Source organism: Pan paniscus, chromosome 11 (assembly GCF_029289425.2).
Source record: "Pan paniscus chromosome 11, NHGRI_mPanPan1-v2.0_pri, whole genome shotgun sequence".
NCBI classification, from domain to species: Eukaryota; Metazoa; Chordata; class Mammalia; order Primates; family Hominidae; genus Pan; species Pan paniscus.
This window is the reverse complement of record NC_073260.2, coordinates 27,363,093-27,377,877: the sequence shown is the minus strand read 5'-3', so window position 1 is coordinate 27,377,877 and position 14,785 is coordinate 27,363,093. Positions and strand designations below refer to the sequence as shown.

The 14,785-nt window shown below is 45.4% G+C and overlaps 1 protein-coding gene across 6 annotated transcripts in view; it reads right to left on the bottom strand.

Annotated features, from left to right (window-relative positions):
* SUSD1 (sushi domain containing 1) overlaps positions 1-14,785 on the bottom strand; it is a 150,312-nt gene that overhangs the window by 28,857 nt on the left and 106,670 nt on the right. For all 6 annotated transcript variants that reach the window (XM_063594266.1, XM_055117250.2, XM_034967991.3 and 3 more), the window contains 2 exons: positions 8,015-8,111; positions 3,496-3,754 (listed from right to left, as the gene is read on the bottom strand). In XM_063594266.1, coding sequence (XP_063450336.1) covers positions 3,496-3,754; positions 8,015-8,111 — 356 coding nt within the window. The remainder of the gene's footprint in view (positions 1-3,495; positions 3,755-8,014; positions 8,112-14,785) is intronic.

Here is a 14,785-nt window from a genome sequence, read left to right as displayed (position 1 = left end):
CTCTTAAAATTTAACAAAAACAAAAACAACCCAATTCAAAAATGAGCAAAGGACTTAAATAGACATGTCTCTAAAGAAGATACACAAATGGCCGATTAGCCCATGAAAACGTGGTCAGCATCACTCGTCATTAGGGAAATGCAAACCAAAACCACAATAAGATGCCATCTCATGCTGGGAGTGGTGGCTCATGCCTATAATCCCAGCACTTTGGGAAGCCAAGGCAGGTGGATCGCTTGAGCCCAAGAGTTCAAGACCATCCTGGGAAACATGGCAAAATCCTGTCTCTATGAAAAATGGAAAAATTAGTCGGGTGTGATGGCATGCACCTGTAGTCCCAGCTACTCAGGTGGCTGAGGTGAGAGGATCATCTGACCCCAGGGAGGTCAAGGCTGCAGTGACCTGTGATTGGGCCACTGCACTTCAGCCTGGTAAACAAAGTGAGACCCCATCCCCCACTTCCAAAATAAAAGATGTCACCTCACTCCCTACCTTATAATAGGATGCCTATTATAAGAAAAGAAAATGGAAAACAGTAAGTGTTAGCAGGGACACGGACAAATTGGAAGCCCTACGCACTGCTGGTGGGAATGGAAAATGGTATAGCACTATGGAAAACAGTATGGCAGTTCCTCAAAAAATTAAACATAGAATTATCATTTGATCTCAAGTGATATCAATTCCAAGTGATATCAATTATCAAGTGATATCAATTCCACTTCAGGTATATACACAAAAGAACTGAAAGCAGGGACTGAAACAGATATTTGCATACCAATATTCATAGCAGCATTATTCATAATAGCCAAAAGGTGGAAAATATCCCATTATTCATCCATGAATAAATGAATAAGCAAATGTGGTATACTCATATAATGGAATATTATTCAGTCTTAAAAAGGAAGGAAATTCTGACACATGCCACAACATGGGTGAACCTAGAGGACTTTAGGCTAAATGAAATAAGCCAGTCACAAAAAGAAAATACTGAATGATCCTACTTATATGAGGTACCTAGAGTAGTCAAATTCATAAAGATGGAAAGTAGGGCCGGGTGTGATGGCTCATGCCTGTAATCCCAACACTTTGGGAGGTCAAGGTGGGAGGATCACTTGAGCCTGGGAGTTTGGAACCAGCCTGGGCAACATGGAGAGACTCTATCTCTACAAGAAATAAAAATTAAAAATTAGCCAGTCATGATGGTGCACACCTGTGGTCCAAGTTAACTCAGGCAGCTGAAGCACCAGTATTGTTTGAGCCCAGGAGGTTGAGGCTGCAGTGAGCTATGATCGTGCCACTGCACTCCAGCCTGGGCAACAGAGCAAGACTCTGCCTCAAAAAAAAAAAAAAAAAAAGACAGAAAGTAGAATGTTGGTTGCCAAGGGCTGTGGGAAGGAAGGAATGGGGAGTCATTTAATGGGTATAAAGTTTGTTCTGCAAGATGAAAAGAGTTTTGGACATTGGTTGCACAACAATGTGAATGAACTTAATGCTACTGAACTACACTTTAAAATGGTTAAGACAGTAAATTTTATATTGTATATGTTTTACCACAATTAAAAATTAAAATTAAATCACTACTGATTTTATTGTAATTGTCACACAAATATAGTTGAAACCCATGGGAAAGTCATCGCAATTCAAATATGTAGATCCAAATATAAATTTTTTCAAAGCCCTTTCATCTCCTTTAACATCCTAAAGAATAACCACATATTCTTCTGTTCAGCTACATGAAAGAGAGTATCAATGACATCACAGGAAAGTTTCCTATAAACCAGAATTCTTTGTGTGTGTGCATGTGAGACAGGGTCTCACTCTGTTGCCCAGGCTGGAGTGCAGTGGCATGATCTCAGCTCAGTGCAACCTCTGCCTCCCAGGCTCAAGAAATCTCCTGCCTCAGCCTCCCAAGTAGCTAGGACTATGGGTACATACCACCATGCCTGGCTAATAAACCAGAATTCTTGTCCTAACCTCCAACTTCATTCCCTCTGTTATGAATTAAATGTCTATGCCCCTTGCTCACCACACAACCCCTGCCCCAAATTCAAATGTCAAAGCCCTAACCTACAATATGATGGTATTTGGAGGCAGGATCTTTGGGAGAGAAATAGATTCAGAAGAGGTTATAAGCCTGGAGCCCTCATGATGGGATAAGTGTCCTAATAAATAGAGGAAGAGCAATCAGAGCTCTCCCCTCCCCACTCCATCCCCACCACGTGAGGACACTGTAAGAAGGCGGCTGTCCACAAGCCAGGAAGAGAGTCCTCACTGGGGAACTGAATCAGCTGGCACCTTGATCTTGGGCTTCCCAGCACAGACTGTGAGAAATAAATGTCTGTTGCCTAAGCTACCCAGTCTACCATATTTCACTATAGCAGCCCAAGTTGACTAATATACCCTCCCCAACCAAAGTCTTAACCTAGGACAGTAGATCTCTGAACCATCTCTAAATTGCACTCATGTTGTACTGCCAGTGTTTTGTCTATGGCTAAAAACTCCAAGTCAGAAACCCCAAGTAATTTTCTAATGAAAAGGCCTTGTCTAAGCTGTAAATACCTTTTTGGTAAGTTCAGGGCAATATATTTCTGGGCTTTAACTTTCCTTTCTTTATTCCTCCATTATTGTCACAAAGCGCTGCTAGACATCTTTGATACTTGAACAGTCTTACAAGTAACTATTGGTTTCATAGCAAGCATGTTCGTGACACATTACATTTGCATCCCACACAGAATTTAATAGAGTGTCTCAGTTTTAAATATGTGATAAACCTTACACTCAAGATGACAACATACTTTTATCTCAAATTCATCAGTCAAGAGCTGCTTGTATTAGTATTAATATAATCCTTCTAGTTTTCATTACTGGCCCATATGAATTTACAACAAGCTTAGGGTTCTCCTAGGTCAACCATCACAATTGTTCTTCCAGATCTTCCATCCCTGACTGATGAATGCAGCTCCATGATGTTTCCTAATTATCTAATGAATATTGAGTTCCACGTCTCAGGAAAGAACCACTGCTGGAAGAGCTTTCTAGGGACTGTAGAAGGGAAAGTGGGACCTATGCCATAGCTGCGGAAGGGATGTAAGCAAAAACAGCCCAGTGCTGTGCTTAATCTTCGGCTTCCCAGGAGAATGAGAGAAGCAGCAGCCTGGCAGGGGCACAAGGAAGTTAACAGAGAATCTAGATGTTTCTTTCCAACTTAGACTTCAGCAGTGCAATAGAATGAGGGCATCTGTAAAGCTTAAGAGTAAAAACAAAAACCAGGTCAGTCCAAATGTCGATTCAGCAAGGTCCCCAGGTGGTTCAGAATCCGTATCATCTGTAAGGGTTTCACCTGTCCCTTCTTCATAAAGGCAAAGTATTCACAAACATTTTGCGATTGTTACATGCAGTGACCCTCTCATATACTTGGAAAATAAATGTTCAAACATTTAAATGTCATGCGAAGAAGAAAATACAGAGTTCACAAGAGCTTGGAAAGAAAGATACCTTATTCCATTCACTTGTGATTCGTAATATAATGCAGTAATCACTCCGTCTTTTCAAGGGTGCATTATAATATTCCCCATAGTACAGCCTGTCTCCTATAGGTATCTCCATGGCATCATCTGGAACATCTTTGGCCAGTAGTTCTGCAGCCACGTATCCATCAGCATCAGAGGCGTTGCTAAAGAAGGAGGAAGCGCCTTCAGAATCACAAGAAAATGTGCTTTGGAGGGCCAAGGGAAGCACTAACACCTGATATGAACTGGAAGAAAAAAGGAGAAGTGTCCATCAGACCCTTGCATGGGGAGGTCATTCATTCATTCATATTTGTTGAGCACCTGCTATGAGACAAGCCTCTTTCTTTGTTTTTTTGTTTTTTGTTTTTTTTGAGATGGAGTCTTGCTCTGTCGCTAGGCTGGAGTGCAGTGGTGCAATCTCGGCTCACTGCAACCTCCATCTCCCGGGTTCAAGCAATTCTCCTGCCTCAGCCTCCCAAGTAGCTGGGACTACAGGTGCATGCCACCACGCCCAGCTAACTTTTGTATTTTTAGTAGAGATGGGGTTTCACCATGTTGGCCAGGCTTGTCTCGATCTCTTGACCTCATGATCCACCCGCCTCGGCCTCCCAAAGTGCTGGGATTACAGGCGTGAGCCACTGCGCCCAGCTGAAATAAGCCTCTTTCTAGGCACTGGAGACAGGACACTAGAAAAGAAAAAGTCTGGGTCCATGTGGGATTTACAGTCTGACGGCTCCAACCATCATGGAATTCCAGTTTGAACCTAAAGGGTTAATGCCAGACGACACAGGGCAAGGGACCTCTCCAAGTTCTGGCTGCAGAGAGATGCCAAGTACATCCTCTTTAACTGGGAGAAGTTGTTGCAAGTATCACTGCCCTGTGTGTGTGTCATAAAGTTGACCTGATCAGTGATTTTCACGTGGGCAAATAAAGCCCAACTGTGGAAAGGGTTAGCAGTCACATGGAGACCGAGTGCCTACCGCAGTGAATGTACTAAGTCCGGAAAAAAGGCTGCAGACAATCATGTGGTGACCTGAAACAGAACTCATGTGATTTACATCCCCTACTGTTCATGGGCTGATACCAAAGTTCATGTGAAATAAATGAGACGCCAAGAGTGCAGAGTCACCATGAGTTAATCTAGTCTGACAACACCCTGAAACAGCCAGAACAGTAATATGTCGTGTATGCACTGTAAAAACTGTTCCCCAATTGTGGACAGAAAAACACACTAACAAATGGGTATTGTTTTTGTTATGTGTTTCATTATTTGTCCCATCAAATAGAAAGCCTGGCAGTGAAAGGACATGTGAGAATAAAAATGCACTGAGAATGAATCACACTTCCCTTCTATTCCCATCTATCTGGTACTTAGCTCCTGCCTCTAGTACCATGTTGAGCATCTGCTGTCTCTGTCAGCCTTGATAGCAGGGATCTGAACGACTGACTCTTGTATTCTTGCAAATCCTTGCACGGTTCTTTGGTAATGATAGCTCCCCAACCCCCGCCCCACCCCTCCGCCAACAGCAATGACTGATTCTTGAGTTGAAATTTCAGAAAAGAGGGAAAGCATACATCAGCGTGAAATATAATTAGGGTAATTTCCAAAACTCATTAGGCCATGTAATTCTATTTTACCAGTAAATTTGAACTTCCTGCTTCACATGTCAAACGCCCTATCTCCAGCTTCCTAAAAGCCCATGAATCACTAGGTTAAGAAGAGGGAGCCCTCCTCCACAGTGGGTGTTGGATATGGAAAGTCTCCCCCCACCAGGTTCCCAAACATCCTAGGTATCCTCAGGGCCCTGATTTTCTTTCTTTTCTTTTCTTTTCTTTTTTTCTTTTTTAAGAAGGGAGTCTTGCTCTGCTGCCCAGGCTGGAGTGCAGTGGTGTGATCTCAGCTCACCGCAACCTTTACCTCCCAGGCTCAAGCGATTCTTCTGCTTCAGCCTCCTGAGTAGCCGAGACTACAGGCACTCGCCACTATGCCCGGTTAATTTTTTTTGTATTTTTAGTAGAGATGGGGTTCCACCATGTTGGCCAGGCTGGTCTTGAACTCCTGACCTCTTTAGCTGGGAGAAGTTGTTGCACGTATCACTGCCCTGTGTGCCCACCTCTGCCTCCCAATGGGCTGGGATTACAGGCGTGAGCCACTGTGCCTGGCCCAGGGTCCTGATTTTCATAAAGTCTTGGCTCACTTTCAGCCAAGGGCTTTCTACAAAAGAGACAAAGTAAAACCCGCAGGGCAATAAGTTGTCACCACCAGTAAACATTTATTAAGCATCCACTGCCTATGGGGAACACCTGTAACAACAAACTTGCCGGGAGACTTGAAGACATCCCTACATCATAGCCACAGGTAAGAAAGTAAATGTTGCAGCACCTCCATGTGGTCCGTAAGTACATCTTCAAATCCCTCTCATCCTTCCATGCAGGTGGTGGTGGTCAAGAGCAAGGTCGAGGCTCACCTGTGCCCATTTGGTTCCGTACATTGCTCACTAGAGGCATCATCGACAGAGTATGAAGCAGCTCCCCAATTAGCCTGACCGTAATCACCTGTGTTGCTTGATTATTATACAAATTCCCCGACCTCATCCCGACCTACTGAATCGAAATCTCTACGAGTAGATTCTGGGAATTTGTATCGCTGGTAAAGCTCCCAGGTGTTTCCTATAATCTGGCAGCGTGGGAGACACGAGCATTAAGGGAACCCAGCAACAGGCTCCATCCTCTGCCTAACATCAGCAACCTCAGCAGAGACTTGGTCCCAGGGACCTTGCTCCATTATGTACCCGAAGACACTGTCCCTAAATGGTGCACAAAGCAGACTCAGGCCTGTCTCACACACTGGCAAAGCTGCTGCCCCCCAGCTCAAACCAGGTAGTCAGGCTTAGGAAAACCACCCTGCCTGCTGGTAATTAGCCATGTGATGTTAAAGAAGCAGCTGTGGCTGTTTGGAATATGACTGTTCTGGAAGGACTTTTCTCCTCTTTTTCACCACCACACTCCCTCGAATGACTCACAGTTCTCCACTTCCTGTTTTGGAGGCGCTGGCCGGCATATAGCCACAAGGGTAAGCTGTCATTTGGCTTTTCTTTTGCATTATGTCATTATTTGACATAAATATCACATTTGTTCTTGCAAATGCTCTCAGGAAGTGACATCACAACTTCTGTTCTCTTTATAATGACAGAATTACAATGCCTTCTGGTAACTTGTCAAGAATCAGAACAATTTATACAGTGTCCATCCCTGGAAAGATCTTTGCACATTTACTGAACTTAAATGAATATAAAAGCAGGAAAACCCTAAGTTTTATTATAAATGGATATACAGATAATATCGCCAGACTTTCTTTTTTGTAATTTTATAATATCTCACTTTTTTTTTTTTAACCTTGATTTTACCGAAGGGTCAGCAGAGACAAAGGCAATGTTGGTGAGGCCATGTACATTTTCAGCTCCTTGACCTGGTACTGTGAGCAAGCTGTTCATCTCTCCATGCCAACCTCAATCTTCCTCTCTAAAAAAGGGACTGATGCTACTTTCCTAATCCTGCCATGACCTTTGCAAATAAAACACTTAACTGAACACACTGTAGTCCTCCAACTGAGGTAAATTAATTCCATCCTAATGCCATCTGGAATCCCAGAAGCAGTCATTAATTATACAGTGTCTTGCCCGTAACTCAATACATGAAAAGACAAAAAGATTTACCTAAATGATCTTTTCAGAAACCACTGCACACCCCCCAAGATCAGCCTTACATAAAGGGCAACATATTCTGCCTTTGGGAAATGAAACGATGCCCCTGACCCACCATCCATAAAGGATGTACTACGAAACATGAGTGCAAAGGACAATCCTGACATGTCCTAACATGCAACCAACGTTTACCCAGGGACCAAAGGAATGGATGTAATTTCTTGAGCTAAACTGCCCAAATGCTTGTATATAGGGTCCTTTAGAAGTCTCTCTATGTGGCCGGGTGCGGTGGCTCACGCCTGTAATCCTAGCACTTTGGGAGGCTGAGGCTGGTGGATCACCTGAGGTCAGGAGTTCAAGACCAGCCTGACCAACATGGCAAAACCTCGTCTCTACTAAAAATACAAAAATTAGCCAGGTGTGGTGGTGCATGCCTATAATCCCAGCTACTCAGGAGGCAGAGGAAGGAGAATCACTTGAACCCAGGAGGTGGAGGTTGCAGTGAGCTGAGATCGCAACAATGTACTCCAGCCTGTGTGATGGGAGTGACACTCCATCTCAAAAAAATAAAAAATAAAATTTAAATTAAAAAAAAAAGAAGTCTCTCTCACCATTAGAAAGGATGCTGGTTGGGATTAAAGGCCAGTCTGTACTCAAGGAAACAAAAGAGGCCCCAACTGCATTGTTCTAACCACCTAAGTGCAGCCACCAACACCGAAGTCTTCTCCTCACCAAAATCAAAGTTTCCAAAACACTCCATGGGGATCACTGGGCAACCGTGGAGAAAGGACAGCTACTGACCTGATTGGTCCATTTTTCTCCTTGGCTTTCCTCAGTCTGAGGCGTGGTAGAGGTCCTCTGTGCACCGTAAAAAATTCTACTTCCGGGAGGGGAGGCTCTGAAAATATGTTGAAAAGAAGAAAAGGGGTATGATTGGAACAAGTAAACAGCAGGACAAAAGAGGTCCTCGTGAGGGCTATCAAAAGGAAAGTTTTAATTTCAGAAGCGAGGAGCCTATTCCGTACATGCCACAATGTGGAAGAACAGGCTAAGTGAAATACACCAGGCACAAAAGGACAGATTCTCTATCATTCCACTTAGATGAAAAATCTAACATAGGCAAATTCATAGAGACAGAAGAAGTTGCTGGAGGTGCAGGGGGCATGTAGGGAATGGGAACATATTGCTTAATGGTCACAGAGGTTCTCCTTGGGGTGATGAAAAAATTTTGGAAATACACAGTGGTGAGGGTTGCACAACATGCCAATAAACTGTGTGCTTCAAGATGTTAAAATGGCACATTTTCTGTGATGTGTATTTTGCCACAATAAAAAGAAGTGATGAGTATATCGTGGCACTGGCAGAGGATAGATGTGGTGAGTATTACAGTTTGCTTGGTGGGTAGATTCCTACTTGGTAGGGAAGACCACCACATCAGCCTTCAATATCCTTTATAATCACAGAGCTCTCTGTCCTTATTTTCCCACCCCCAGCAACAAGATTTCCCAAATAGGTTTTCCATCGGGAGGAAACTATACTGACTGGCTGATACCAGCGTTCTTGCACCTCACTGGTAGTTACAGTCATGGTATAAATGTGCTAACTGCCATTCTGCCTTGTGGGTAACACGCTAAGTAAGACATACTGGGCACTAACCATTCACACTAGAGATGTTCTACATATGCCCCATCTTACTTAATCTTCTCAACAGGGCTACCAAGTGGATGATGTTTATAGAAGCAATCACTTGCTTCCTCTCTTGGGGTTCCTACCCGTGCAATGTAGGAACTTCTTCCCTCTCCAAAGTATTAGGAAAAGAGCTTCCACCTGGCCTTCTATCCATCCCTGTGATTTGTGAAACAGCTAGTTCCCATGTAGCCCCATCCTTATTTTTTTATTTTTCTTTCTTTTTTGGGGGGGGGCGGGTGGGGGCTGCCTGAATGCAGGACAGGTGATTTCCCACCTCCCAGTCCTACTGTCCATCTCTAGGCAAACCTGAGTCACCCGCCTGAAGCCTGGTCTACATTTGCCCTATAGCCGGGGTTCCCAACCCCAGGTGGTGCACCAGTACCAGTCTGTGGCCTGTTAGGAACCAGGCCACACAGCAGGAGGTGAGCAGCAGGTGGACAAGCATTCCTGCCTGAGCTCCACCTCCTGTCAGATCAGTGGCAGCATTAGATTCTCATAAGAGCATGAACCCTATTGTGAACTGTGCATACAAGGGATCTAGGTTGTGCACTCCTTATGAGAATCTAATGCCTGATGATCTGAGGTGGAACAATTTTATCCCGAAACCATCCCCCTACCCACCCCAGTCCGTTGGAAAACTGTCTCTGATGAAACCAGTCCCTGGCGCCAACAAGGCTGAGGACCACTGCACTATAGCTTCCACTTCCCCATAGGTGGGGCACAAAGTGTAGGTGTGGGAGGAAGTTCAAGAAGCTTCATTTTGGCCGGGTGCGGGGGTGCGGTGGCTCACGCTTGTAATCCCAGCACTTTGGGAGGCCAAGGCAGGCGGATCACCTGAGGCCAGGAGTTTGAGACCAGCCTGGCCAACATGGTGAGACTCTGTCTCTACTAAAGATGCAAAAATTAGCCAGGCATGGTGGCGGGCACCTGTAATCCCAGCTACTCAGGAGGCAGAGGCAGGAGAATCGCTTGAACCGGGCAGGCGGAGGTTGCAGTGAGCCAAGATCATGCCACTGCACTCCAGCCTGGGTGACAGAGTGAGACTCTGTCTCAGAAAAAAAAAAAAAAAAGAAGCCTCAGACCCAAACCAGTTTTACCAGCAATAAAACTGATTACTTTGATCCCTTTCTAACGCTTATGTATCTTCTTCAATTTCCCTAATCTCAGAGGTGGAACAAGTACAGTTATTATCTCAGAAAAACTCATTTTATAGATGAGGAAATTGATACATGACAGATTGTTACTTGTCCAAAGGCCACACGATTAGCAAGTCGTAGAGTCAGAATGTGAACTCACGCTCTGCTTACACACCCCTCTCATTCACCTTGGGGTATCTTAAACATTTGGTTCTACCTATTGATCTGGCAAATTTTCATCCCCTTTGAGTGAACTAACAAACTCTACTTTAAAAACACCGGCCAAGGACAGTGGCTCATGCCTGTAATCCCAGCACTTTGGGAGGCAGAGGTGGGCGGATCACTTGAGGTCAGGAGTTTGAGACTAGCCTGGGCAACACGGTGAAATCCCATCTCTAGTAAAAAAATACAAAAATTAGCCAGGCATGGTGGCACACCTCTGTAATCCCAGCTACTCAGGAGTCTGAGGCAGGAGAATTGCTTGAAGCTGGGAGGCAGAGGTTGCAGTGAGCCGAGATCGTGCCACTGCACTCCAGCCTGGGCGAAAAAGCGAGACTCTGTCTCAAAAAGTAAAAATAAAAACACTGAATCCCCAAAGATTTTACAAACACATCAACTCCAATAAAATGATCCACTTGCCACAATTACTGCAGAGTTAGAGGTCTACCCAGTGTGGCTCACATCAGAGAAGCTAGACTGCAGTTAAACTGCAGAAACAATACGATGTAGTGGGTAGGAACACAGGACTTGGGTTGCTATCCTGGTTCTATCACTTATACCTCCAGCAGCCTCATCTGTTAAATAGGGGTAGAAACAACCTCTACCTGTTAGGCCTGTTGAGGGAATTAATGAGCCAATTAATAATGATTAACAATAATAGTTAATGAGTCAACACAAGTAAAGAGAATAAAACAGTGCCTGGAACACAGCAGCCCTCAGCGCCTGTTGGCACCTGTATAATATCACTTGAGCTACTAGTTGCCAATTCTATGCTAGGAACTTTGCCTCTGCTGTTTCAACAAATCCTCACAGCAGCTCTGCGTGACAATCATCTCTATCTTATCAGTGAGGAAATCAAGGCTCAGGCAGGCTGAGTCACACCACTAGAAGACGGCCGGCCGAGCCAAGTGTGGGACTCGGTAATTTGACTCCAAAGTCTCCTTTGCTACATTGCCAGGCCATGACAATGCTTGCGTTCACTTTACCTGAGATTAAACCATGACCTAGAAGTAGAAACCTGGAATTACAAATCCCTGAGGAATGAGAGACCTCTGTGCCTGAGACCGTAAGGAACAGAGCTTGGGGGTCCTGGGGTGTCAAACACCAAGGATCTCTTAATTAGCAAGTTCAAAGGGAAGGGATGAATAGAAAAGAAAAAACTCAGAAATGACCCCAGGAGGGAGGCCATAGGGACAGGTTTAGCTCCTTCCCAGCTTGAGTACACAGGAAATGTCATTCAGGGAACTGTGACTTGTAATATAGAAAGAGGGCTCCTTACAGCACAGAGAGTGGCAACAGAAGCCAGGCGAAATAGGCAGTGTTCCTAAGTCAGGTCTGGAGCGGCATTCTGCTGAATGAACGGGGCTTGAAAGAAAACAAACCTGGAAGAGACCGTGGAAAGCTGCAACCCTGTAATCGCGAAACTCCCAAAGATGGGACACCTTGTGCCTGAGATTCTCCGAGTCCGTACATGTTGTCTTTTCATATGTTACATACTTTATATGTAAGCGCTCAGCATCCCTTTTTCTGTGGAGAGCGGCCCTTCTCCTTCCCATATGGTTCTTATGGGGCCAGCATTCCCAGTACTCCAAAGCCCCACTGGCCCAGGGCCCAGTGATTATGGATTGCCATTCCCCAGTCAGAAGATGGCTCAAAAAGAGCAATCTGTTTAGGAGATTGGAGGTTTTATTTTTTGTTGTTTATTTGTTTTTTTGAGATGGAGTCTCACTCTGTCACCCAGGCTGGAGTACAGTGGCATGATCTTGGCTCACTGCAATCTCTGCCTCCCAGGTTCAAGCGATTCTTCTACCTCAGCCTCCCGAGTAGCTGGGACTACAAGGCATACACCACCATGCCCAGCTAATTTTTGTATTTTTAGTAGAGATGGGGTTTCACCATGTTGGCCAGGCTGGTCTCAATACTCCTCACCTCAGGTGATCCGCCCACCTCTGCCTCCCAAAGTGCTGGGATTACAGGCGTGAGCCACCACACCAGGCCTAGAAGATTGGAGGGTTTTATTCTTCTTCTTAGATTGTAGCTGTAAGTACCAGGTAGGCTAATAGTACAATGTCCATCCTCCCAGGTCTGGCTGGAAGAATTTGGCAGAAAGAGGGCTTCATGGCTGGAAGAGCAACGGGCCTGTGGTGACACCACGTGTGACTGAAGCTTGCTGTCTCCAAACAAGATCCATCCTGGGCCTTCCCAGTTCTGTGATCCCACAGATTCCACATGCTTAAGCTGGTTGGAGTTGGGTTTCTGTCACTTGCAACCAAAAGAGCCCTGACTATAGAATGCATCCAGCGCCTTGGTATTCTGTGGAAAGGCAGAACCCTCAGCTGTGTACTGGCAGGAACTCTGGTGCTAGGCCAAGTGGACATGGTAGGGAAGTGGTCCTTATGCATTTGTGCAAGAAGAATTGCTGTGAATTCCAGGCAAATCCTAAACCCCTTGGGTGGTGGAGACAGTGAGGACAGCAGGAAGAACTGCCTTAAGAACCCCCTTTAGACCCTGGACTAAACCACCCCTCCTTCAAAGTCTATCACTGCATCAGCTCAGTAGGGCAAGGGAGGAAGGGCATGATGGAAGGAAAGAGAGCTATTAAAAACATATGTATGAATGCCTCCCCTCCAGCCCCCCCACCCTAGCCCTAAACCCTGCCACTGTGAACTGAAGGACTCTGAGGCCAAAATAGATTCTCAAGACTGTATTTACCAGATTAGAAAATAGCTTTGGGGTAGAAACCCTCAATCTCAAATTATAATAAATAAAAACTTAGACCTGCCTGGACCTTTACAGTTGTTAAAGCACTACTATATATATTATTCATATATCTGCATTCAACAAACACCCATTAGCCACCTCTGCCCCAGGCTCTGTGCTAGGCTGGGGGAGACAAGCACAGAAGACATGCTTTCTGCTTTCTGGGAGCTTGGAGTGTAATCATGGAGACAGTTTTGTAAAGGTAGTGCCCAGAGCTGTGATGGAGTTATATACAGAGCACTGTGGATGTGAGGAGGAACATCTAACTGAAGGCAGGGAGCTGAGCCTATCAAACACGGAAATAGACATCTGCAGAGGCATGAGGTGGTGGCAGGGAGGGCTAGAACTACATGGAGTTCCTGGCTGAAAGGTTGAGGTCTGGCAGAGTAGAAGTAGGTGGTCAAGTTAGAGGGGTAGGTGTGGGTCAGATCTGAGAGATCTGAGGTTCCAGAAGTAATAAGAAGCCATTGAAAGATTTTTAGCAGGCTGGGTGCACTGGCTCATGCCTGTAATCCCAGCACTTGAGGCAGGCAGGTTGTTTGAGGCCAAGAGTTCAAGACCAGCTTGAGCAACATGGTGAAACCTTGTCTCTACAAAAAATGTTTTAAATTAGTCAGGCACAGTGGTGTACACCTGTGATCCCAGCTACTCAGGAGGCCAAGGTGGGAGGATTGCTTGAGCCCGGGAGGCAGAGGTTGCAGTGAGCCAAGATTGCACCACTGCACTCCAGCCTGGGCAACAGCTAGACCCTGTCTCAAAAAAAAAAAAAATATATTTTTAGCCGTTCTGCACTTCAAAAATACAACTTAGAGAGCTGATCAAAGGATGAATAGAAAAAGGGCAAAAATACAGGTTGTCCAATAATCCAGGTCAGAAGTGCTTGAGGTCTGCTGCAAGTGAGAGCACTGAGAATGGAGAAGAGGGAACAAACGGAAACCTTGCTCAGGGGAGAGATGGCAGGAATCTGGCAACCAAATCAGCAATGATGTCATTTACCAAGTCTGGGGGAAGACGAGAAGCAGCTCACTTCTAGGTCTGTTCAGGTTGAAGTGTATAAGGAATCCTCCAGCAGGCAGTTAGAAACATAGGTCTGGAGCCTAGGAGCAAACCCCATGGTGGAGATACAGAGGTAGCTCACAGGGAGGAGTGAATGTGGCCACCAGGGAGACAGTATCAAAGTATGTGAGGAGAGATGGGGGCCAAGGGCGGACCACCGAGAAACCCAGGCTCTAAGACCAGGTGGAAGAGTAAGAGAACTTTGTGGCCTTTATGAAACAGTGTTAAGTCTAGAATTTCTCCCAGAGTCTCTTAGACACTGCAATATAGATCATGTTTTTCCTAAACCTGCGGCATTGCCAGGTGCCCCAGGAGGTCACCTGGAAAAGCCTCTGCTTAGAGTCTAGGCCTCACATCACTCATTTGTTGAAATGAAGGTCTATGCTATTTTCAAGAGCAGTCCAGAGAGAGATTCTGTAGGATACAGCTGAGAAGACAACAGCTGGATTCCTGTGGCAGTGATGGAGGAGAGAGGAAAAGCCCACACATGTCCCCTGGGAACGTACCCCTTCCCCTTTGAGATCGAACTGCCCTCAGGCCCTTTGCTATCACCGAAATGCCCTTTCACTTGTGACGTTTTGTTGTCACAGTAAAATTAACTTTTTTTATTACGTATCTCCTCTTCTCAGCCAAGGTGGAGATTAACTGGTCACTCTTTTCTGTGTGAGAACTCCGCCCCACCCCACCCCCGCCCCGCCCCCACCAGCTCTTT